The sequence below is a fragment of the Nestor notabilis genome, unplaced genomic scaffold (genome assembly GCF_000696875.1).
Source record: "Nestor notabilis isolate BGI_N333 unplaced genomic scaffold, ASM69687v1 scaffold10018, whole genome shotgun sequence".
Classification (NCBI taxonomy): Eukaryota; Metazoa; Chordata; class Aves; order Psittaciformes; family Psittacidae; genus Nestor; species Nestor notabilis.
The window spans coordinates 8,841-18,653 of record NW_009939600.1 but is presented as its reverse complement, the minus strand read 5'-3'; the positions used below and the strand labels follow the sequence as shown (position 1 = coordinate 18,653).

Sequence of the window (9,813 nt, the reverse complement as noted above, 5' to 3'; positions counted from 1 at the left end):
GAAAGAGCAGTGACTGTCACAGCAAAAGGAACAACGTAACACATGCTTTGAATCATTAGGAAGTGAATGACCCAAACCTGCAACTTGGACCAGGCTGTGTGGCTTGGGGAGGAGTCTCTGGCTCCTTTCTGGTTCCTCGCCTTCCTACACTGCCCAGCAGCAGCTGGAGCTCGGTGGGAAAGGCAGCCTTGGGCCTGTGGCCACACCTAGGCAGGGCTGTGAACCTGCACTGAGGCCCTGCATACGGCACAGCAGGATTTAGGGAACCACCAAGGTGACAGGGAGGTGGGACGAGGAGCCCCAGGTGGGAACTGCAGGCTTAGGGGTTAGAGGTGAGTTTTCCTAGAGCCTGGAGTACAAGGAAAATTTTGGGGGTAGAGTAGAGAATAAGGCTTGTTACAATTGTAGGGAGAGGAAGATGCTGGAAGGTGGGATGCCAGGTTTGGGCCAAGCCTGAGTGTGAAGGGCTCTGTACATGTGGGTGGGTGTTCTGAGGAAACACAGGAAGAGGCCCCAAACAACCATGGAAGAGAAGAGGGAGAGGCCTGATTAAAAGCACATGAGAAGGGCTGAGCTAGGGCATAGTTTGGCTAGGAATGGGGGGAGGTGGAGGGTGGGGTGCGTTGTTCATTATTAAACTGGGCCACAGAGAATGACCAGAAAGGAAAATGTGCTTTATCTCTTGGATTCTGGAGCTCTTGGATGTCCTAAGACAAGGAACAGCAGAAAATAGAAGGTTGGCAAGACAGAGTGATCCATGTTAACCTTTGTGCATGCAAATAAGTAACAAACTTGGGGAAACACTAATTAGGTTTGAAAACTGATGTCAGTGTGAGGCTTTTGTAACCCAGTGACTGTTCTGAGAAGCTGAAGATGATACTGTTAACCAGAAAGGTCCTTTGCTCCTTGTCTTGTTTAAATGGGCATTGTTACATTAACATCTACATTTCTTATGCTAAATTACTTTCTGACATGTAATTCTTCCAGCCCTCCTCTTTGTGCTTATTTTCTGTCAAAAATCCTTACAAAATCCTTGGCTTCAAGCAGCACACAAAACTCCCCAGCCTTGTTTCAGCCAGGAAATGCAGCACTCGCTGTTGTCTGCCCATGGTGAATTTCACTTCCCCAGCATGAGAAGTCCTAAAGCTCCATCTCAGTTCTTCAGTCCCACTGCCACACACAGTTTGCAGTGCTGCAGATCCTGTTAGTTCTGGGGTTTATCATAAAGGCCCTGTGTGGTGGCTTTTTACCAAGAGGCAAAGCTATAAAGTTGTTTGTTGTTGCTTTCTCAAGTAGCAGATGATTCTTGTTTGCATGATCGACCCTCATGTGCCTAAGTTCTCTTTTTAGAAGATGTATATAACTGGCTTACTCCTCTTCCTTCAAAATTCAGATTATCTTATACTTTGCTTTAATTAATTAATCACATAGTCATGCTTGTTTCTGTTTATTGCTGTTTCTTATGCTGTAGCACATGCTGGGTTCTTTCTAAAAACACAGCTATGGACACTCTCCCAGGTAAAGATTGCTGTTTGCTCAGCTCACACCTGAGCAAATGGGTCTGAATTAGGGAGCTTTGCAGTGTAACTGCCAGGCCAAAGTCTTGTGTTTTCTCTTGTCAGTGGGCAAGTGTCTCTGGTCTCGCCTAAAAGGCTGCCGGTTTCCATCTGCTCCAAGTTTATTCCAGGGAAAGGCTGGCTTGAGACTGACATTGATTGTAGATTCAGCTTCAGGTGTGTCTTGGATTTTCCTCCAGCCCAAGGTCAAGAGCAGAGGGGTGCTTATGGACATGGTGGAAAGTCAGTGCCATGTAATGCAGTCTGTAATGGCTGTGTAATATAGTGTTCAAGGCCAGGTCAGATGGGGCTTTGAGCAGCCTGGTCTGGCGGAAGGTGTCCCTACTGTGGCAGGGGCTTGGAACTAGATGAGCTTTAAGGTCCCTTCCAACACAAACCATTCTATGATTCTCTGTGAGCATTGTGGAAAGAGGTGCCACAGAACTCCTTGAGGTTAGCCCTGTATTGAACATGGTGTATTCCCTTATGGATCTGGCAGCGAGCTACTCCTGTATGATCTCTGTGTGGCAAAGAAGTACTATTTTAACCTATAAATTAAGGAGCATTGAGCAATGGAGCATGCAGACTCCTGGTGTAGCTATCTCTATGTTCACAGCAGGTGCAACAAACTGCCTTGCTAACAAGAGAGGGCAGACATTACTTTTTCCATGTCCTGCTGCAGTCACCTTTTCATTATCTGGATGACACCTGTGCTAAAGCGCTGTCACCTGAGTCCATTGTGGGACAGGCACAGGGAAAACAAACACACTTACCAGCTGACATAAACTAGATTTACACTTGCATCATCCGAATACTGAAACAGCAGCAGACCCAAGCTACCTCCATGTGTCCTTCTGGCCTCATGTGCACTGAACAAACATGCAACCAAAACCACCTTGCACTACAGAGGCAAGGGGCCTCTGAGCAGACAATCTGCTTCCTTCTCAGAGAAGGGGGAGGTAGAAGCACTTAGGTGCTGCTTCCCTGTTCTCCCTCAGTAATTAAGCAGCTGTTTTTAATCCTTTGCTTGATTTTGCTGTAAAGTGCACTCACAGGTGGCTTCTGTTGCCAACAGTGACAAACAGCAATACAATTAGCAGTGCATTACTAACATGAGCATGTTTTATTTTCCTTCACAGGTGACTGTGCTGGTCCTTTTTGCCCTCGCATTCTTAACGTGTGTTGTATTTCTGGTAGTCTACAAGGTTTACAAGTATGACCATACCTGTCCAGAAGGATTTGTTTTCAAGGTAAATTGCATCCATGTTCTAGAAATATAGGAGAGCATGTCATAGTCTCTGTGTTGTTTTCTATATAACCTTGATCTGTATTGCTGTATTGCATAGCAACTTGTGGTTGTTTACAGAGGTTACTGTGGTTCCTGCTGTTTCTTTCTGCTTAATTTATAATTGAGGTTGTACTACTGCATAATTTTCCTAACACTGTTATTTTGCTGATGCTTTCAACATTGAAAATACAGCAGAAGTCCCAGCACTAGTGTCCTTCAAACCTGCTTCACCTGCAGTTGTCTGGACAAAGCCCTCACTTACTGGGTCATATGAGTTAATTTTGCTGTTCCTCTAAATTCATGTGTCTTAGGAAAGAAGAGAATGATAAAACTTGGAGGGGGGAGAAAGAATCACTCTGGAATATGTGTCAAAAACCCAGTAGAGTGATGTTCTCATTAGAAGCAGCAGACTGACTTCAGGGTTATTTTTGTAGAAAGAACTTGTTCTAGAACAGTGACCTCAGAGCCCTACTGCCACGGGCCAAAAGGGATGCCAAAAAAAGGGAAAACACATTTATCAGAGAAAACCTCTGGTTCTAACCAAGAGGGAGGCTGCAGAGCACTTCATTTGTGCAAGATATGAGTGCTGGCTCCTCAGCTGTGACTGGGCCTGAAAGTCAGCAAGGTAACATTGATTTCTCCATTGTAAATTCAGCAGGGTTGAGCTTGGCTGTAATTAGACAGAAAAGTAGCAGTGATGATGGCATCCTTCCCTCTAATTTGTTAAGAATACTTAGGCATGTAATGAATCAAATGGGTACCTTGTGTCTTCAGAAGGACTTAAGGAGGAATGGCTGCCTCAGCACCCTTGATGATCCTGTTTAGGATTTTTGATTCTATCCGTTCAGGCATATAAATATCTTACAAGAATCTAGTCCAGAATTATAATCAGTGATGCCCTGCTCTATTAACTCAGCTCCACGCATTCAGTTTTAGGTTACTGCTTTGCCTTGGATCAAGGGTAAAAGATACTGTGGTGAGAATATTTGGAGGTAACTCGGGAGATGCAGTGCTTGGTTTTGCTGTTGTTTTCTTGTGTTGTCTCAGACAAGCACTGAAACCCCTCTGTGCTCATGTCTCGTGGGACTATAGCCTTTTTTTTCTAAGCTTTCTCTGGGCTTTCAGCAGTTTGGAATACGGACTGTATGTTCCTACTGAGCCTGTTCTGATGTGATCCTGACTTGACAGGAATGGCCAGTTACTTATTCCTGTCATAACAGCCTGCTACTTCTGGTTGCTTTCATACTATGTTGTCCCTTCCTTGAGTTGCAGCCTTTTGGCTTCTTTTCTCTCTACTTCCCAGTGTTACAAATACTTAACAAGAGAACAGTTCCTTAGCTCTATTTCGGTTGCACTGGGAACAGTCTGGTGGGGTTTCTGTCCTTAGGGCCCTGTGTTACGGGTTAGGCAGAGGGTCCCATAGCTCATGCTCTGTGTTTAAGGTGCAGCACATACACAGGGCTGTGCTACTGTTACTCTCCCAGTGTCTGATTTTTGAAGGCTGATTCCTAGCTGCAGGATGGCATAATGCAAGGACACCCAGCATCTTTGGTCACGTAACTCTTAAGTAAGTCTTACAGGATAAACACGTTAGCAAATGACACAAGGCCTGAAACTACCAGTGTTGACATGAACTTGTATTCGTTGCCTTTGCAATTTTTTTTCTGGGAGAGTCTGTAGTGTGTTATGTCAGAGCTTGGCACAGACGTCCTAAGAGACATGAAGATGACATCTGTCACCTTGCGACCCATGTCTCTGTGGACCGGCTTTATGCTTCATGTGGACTCGGGAACATTCTCCATCTTAGATGTCCTCAGGCTTTGGATGCTGATGTGATTTCCAGGGTAAGGGCAGAGGTGTCCCCCTGCCTCAGGAAGCCTGGTGCCATGGGAATCTCTGCATAAAGGCTGATGTACGGTAGCTCTGAGTCAGACTTGTTCTCTGCCTTGATGCTGTCATACCTGGAGCATTTCCAAAGGTTTCAGTGTTTTCAACCTTCCTGCTGCCCTGTACATCCAGGGCTTGAAGGTGTGTTTAGAAAGGTGCTCATCTTCCTTTGTATAGCAAAGTCAAACTGCTCGAGCTTCCACTCTGTGCTTGCTCAAGCTTTCTGACGCAGCCCTAGTACTGCTGTGGGGTAGATCACTCATTCCTCTGATGTGATATTCACTGGCTCTTGGTGACTCACCTGAGTTTTCCTCAAACACCTGAGTGCACTTACATCCTGGCGGAGTTTCTGCAGGGCTTCAGCATGCTCCAGACTACAGCTGTTACCCTTTAGCTTTCATTGCCAAGGCACCTGCATTCTGTCAGACTCATGGCCAGTACAGCAAAGTAATTTCAGTGCATTAAAGACAACACCATCAAGTCTGGAATTACTGACCCAGCAAAGTTAATGTGGCAGAAGATACTATTTATAAGTGAATACCACTGGAGTCTTCATGTCAAAGGAACAAAAGGAGTTATCATAACACAGCCAGACACAGAGTGGGTTTTCTCAAAGGCCTTAACCCATAACTAATTTCTGAAATAGAAGGGTTGTGAAAGAAACAAGAGACTGGCAGCTCACCCTGGAGCATCTCAGTTTCTCCTCAAGGCTTTCCTTACTACTCCTCTTACCTGGGAACCATGGAAACAAAAAGGATGGAGAGATGTTCTGTGTAAGCTGAAGGTATCAGACAAGCAGCAGGATGAGTGTTGGTCCCAGTTGCCGTTGCTCAGTCACTCCCAGTGCTGTGTGGCTTGCCTTGGTTGGGAGTGAAGCAGAGGGGCTGTCCTTGAGCAGGGCACAAGGAGCACTGAGCAGAAGGGAGCTGTTTCCCATCTTTTCTAGAAGCATTAAATCCCAGGAGCAAAAATGCAGTCAGGACGGCAACTGCTGTGTGCTTCTTTGGGCTCTTCGGTCAGATGTTGTGTGTGTTTGTGAATACAGAAATCCGCTTACTGAGTCATTTAGCCTGTTACATAGCAAAGTGCTTCTAAAAGCAACACAAGATTCTGTGGCATTCTTTTAGACTGGCAGTAATCTTGGCTTGTCTTCAGCACCAATAATTATATTTGCTTGAATTTCCTTGGCAGATTTTATTAGGTCAATGGATTGATCAATTTTAAATATTTACAATTGTGACTGCATCCCATAACTGGGCGAAATAATCACTACAAAGATGGTTTGTACTACTACCTACTTAGTCATTTTATCACATCAGAGTAGTGTCAGCTCTCCCAGATAAAGCATGGATAATACTTCCAGAAGACAGCATGGTTGATGAAGGGGAACATTCATCTCAAGTAACTCTACTCCAGATTCCTGGATTATATTACTTAAATCTATGTCCCAGTCTGGCAGCTGGCATATACAGTGGTTATGGCCACAGGGACTCAAACAGTGCTGAATAGGCACAGGTGTCTGCTCAGCCAGGGTGAAATCCTGCCTGCTCTGTAGTGCTGCTTCCAACAAAACCCTGAGGGAGGATTTGCCCTTGTGCTTCCTTATCAAAAGATACCAGATAAACTGAAGCTGGGTGGATGTGGTGGTAACCTGGAGCACTGTTGCAAGTCTGACATGCATCAAGGCTTCTGTCACAGGAGCAGGTTGGCACTGAGGAGGTGTAACTTGTGGGAGGGCTGTCAGTCGCGTGGCAGCGACTGCTTGCAGCAGTCACGTGTATTCATCAGGGCAGGCAGGTTCATTGCTTGCAGGCCTCCTGTTTTGGCAAGTCTTCCTTTCTTTCTTTCATACCTTTTGATACTCTGTTCACTAACATCTTTGGGATTCAAAATTTATGTTAAGGCACAATTTTGTGCTTTATGATTTAAACCATTTCAAACTGTTTCAACTGGCGCTTATTTATGCTCTTTTGGTTTTCTGACAAGGGCTAGAGTCAACCCAAAAGTAAATGTGGACACACTGAGATAGATAGCACCTGGTCCTAAATCCTTTGACAATCTTGCATGTGTGTTTGTCCTCAGAAATCTCCAACATTAAGTTCCATTTGCCAAGTTGCAGCAGTTCACAGTAGCTGTGCTACTATAAAACTATAAATTTAGTTTGCCAGTGCAGGAAGCAGGAAGACCAAACACCACGTTTCTTTATAAAACAGTCAGAGTAGAAATGGTTAAACTTAGTTTTCTTCAAGCTGCAGCTACTCATAGTTTGTATCTTGGAAGGCCCATTCAGCACATGGAGGTATCAGGCCAGGCAGCCTGGACTGGCAGATGTGGCAGGGGACCTGCAGAGAGACCCATCACTGTCTGTAGCAAGACCTGGGGCGGGTGTCATAGGATATGCCCAAGTCATTTTTTACCTTCAGTGCAAGTAGCTGCTGTGTAGGCTTTTACTGCATCATCCCCTAACAGCAGCTTGATGATACCTGCTGACTAATGCACTGCACTCCCTTTGGTTTTGAAGATGACAGCAAAGTTTGGATCCTACTCTCTAAATCACATCTTTCGCTTTCAAAAGCTCTGAGCATCCAGCAGTTCCTATTCAGTGCCCTTACACTTCTGGGAAATCACATAATGCAGTCCCATGGCTAAAGATAGCTTTTTAAAAGCCTGCTGCTGGCTACATCTTTGACAATAAGGGTGAAGTATTTTGTATGTGTGTACACACTTGCACATCAGTTCGGCTACTCCCTATGTTTTCCCTGTATGTCTTTCTTACAGGGCTATAAAACTGTGTACCTTGGCACCAATATATCTGTATTAATTTCTGTCCCTTAGACTGAAAACACTGTATAAAAGTGCCTGAAGCTAATCCAAGGGTAGGATACAGACAGCTATAATTGTAGAGCAAACACTTGGAACTAGGTGAGGAGGAAAAAAACATCCCAAAATATGGCTGGAACTGGAGATTCAGTACTTTTAAAATCAAGTTCAGGCAAGCACGTTTCTTGTGTGTTAATGGTTCTGGCACATAAGCCTGTGTTGGTCTTGCTGGCAAATGCACGAGTTGTTTAAGGGTTGTGGGGAAGAACATTTTGAACACAGTAGGACAACACTAGTTAATTGCTTTATGTTGCATCTTGACTCACAGAAAGTAAATGCTGGCTTAGACTAAAAGGGAAAGAGGAACCAAACCAGACCTGACTGAATCACGTTCAGTGTGTGAACGGGGCTGTATCTGTAATCTAAGTGATGGATTTTCCTTTCAGAATAATCAATGCATTCCAGCTGGGTTGGAAAACTACTACTCTGAACAAGACTCCAGTGCTCGAGGGAAGTTTTACACAGTCATAAACCACTACAATCTGGCCAAGCAAACCATCACGCGCTCGGTGTCCCCGTGGATGACAGTACTGTCAGAGGAGAAACTATCGGAACAGGAGACTGAAGCCGCGGAGAAATCGGCTTAGTATGATCCACTAATTAGTAACACTATGTCATTTGAAGGTAACTAAGGGACTTTAAGGAACTTTTCATTAAATATAATTATGGATAATTTAGAGGTTACTCATGTTTATGGTGCAATTGCTTCTGTTTGCTGATACTGCTTTGCAAAAACAAAAAAAACCAAAAACTTGCTGCAGAACATTCATGGGCGTAAGACAAGGTGCCTATCAATCAGCATCGCTTTAGAGCTTTGACACCATTTTCAATGTTAACAAACCCCCAATGTTAGGTATGTTCTTGCAGTTCATTGGATACTGGCAGATTTTGTCACTGGATTTCCAGGGCTTGGACCTTAGATAAATCACGTGTTCTGTTCTCTGAACTGATCCTTTATTTATGAATTTTTTTATTCTCTGTCATTTTGCAAACTGAAACACCCCAGCCATAACCAGAGTGATCTCTTCTTCAGCTCAAAGCTGTATCTAATACTTAGTTTTGGCTCAAGTGAGAATGAGAGTCAGCATTGATGTCAAGGGCATAATGTAATGACTTGTATGGAGAAAAGAAAGTGTCAGGTAGCATTTTTCTTACATTTTTCTCTACTGTTGTTTCTTTGTAAGTGATGATGAAGTTCTCCGCAACAAGGCATGCTCAATGTTTTATTATTGCTGTCGACAGGATTTAACTGCATTTCCACTGTGGCTTTAGCAGCTTGGTACGGATGTGCACTGAAACACAAACTAGGTAGATGTCATGGAAAACACAGATGGTTTTAGTGATGGATGTTGAGGATAGTGTAAAATAGAGGCTGACCTGATGTCCTAATGAGAAATGACATCTTTTCATCACAGTTCAGAGGCAGAAAGCCTATGCACAGTACATGTAGCCCGCCATGTAATTTGTTGGATGCAGCTGAGGGAGTAATATGTCTAAATTTTCTCTCTTATTATATAAACATTTTCCCTTTCTATGGATTGGAAAGAGCTCTCAGTTTATGTATGGTTTGCAGTGTGATACTTTTTAAACCACAAAGCATCACAAGTGAAGCTAGCAAATCGAGTACCACAAGTAGGTCTTTTAAAGCTACATGTGAAAGAGAGTGAAGAGTAGAAGTGTTTACGGATGGCTTGGGAGGGGAAAAGACGTAGAAGAACATAGTATTGTGGATGCACGCAGAAGTTCCATTGTAATTACAGACTTATCTATTCTTTGTGTGAAACCATGTTTTCATTTTTATTATAAATCTTAAATATATATTACAAAAAAAGACATCTTATTAATTTAAGAGTTAGACAAAATAAGTGTGTGAAGCATCTGGGCAAGCCAGTCACCTTTCTGTTCATGTCACGTGAATGGGACAAGGGGGAGTGGAGATGTCAAAAGTTCCTTTTTGGGAGAGACTACATCAAAAGGAAGGGTAAAACCTCAGTATGGGCTGTTTCTCAAGATCTGGTCAGCTCTACTTTTATTTTTCTCCAGTAGAATTGCTTTATCAACCACCTTTCTTACTGATACCATTAAAATAACCATTATTACTTCATTCTCTAGGTTTGATATGAAATGTGCATTACACACCAGATGTGTAAAAAGCTTTTTATTAAGTCATCAAAAGCAATAAATTATGTGCCAAATTTTTCT

The 9,813-nt window shown here is 43.5% G+C and overlaps 1 protein-coding gene across 1 annotated transcript in view; it reads left to right on the top strand.

Annotated features, from left to right (window-relative positions):
* LOC104409920 (neuron-specific protein family member 1) overlaps window positions 1–9,390 on the top strand; it is a 21,964-nt gene extending 12,574 nt beyond the window's left edge. Inside the window, exons 3-4 of the mRNA XM_010019949.1 lie at window positions 2,696–2,806; window positions 7,998–9,390. Coding sequence (XP_010018251.1) covers window positions 2,696–2,806; window positions 7,998–8,198 — 312 coding nt within the window. The 3' untranslated portion in view covers window positions 8,199–9,390. The remainder of the gene's footprint in view (window positions 1–2,695; window positions 2,807–7,997) is intronic.
* Window positions 9,391–9,813: the final 423 nt, after the last annotated feature.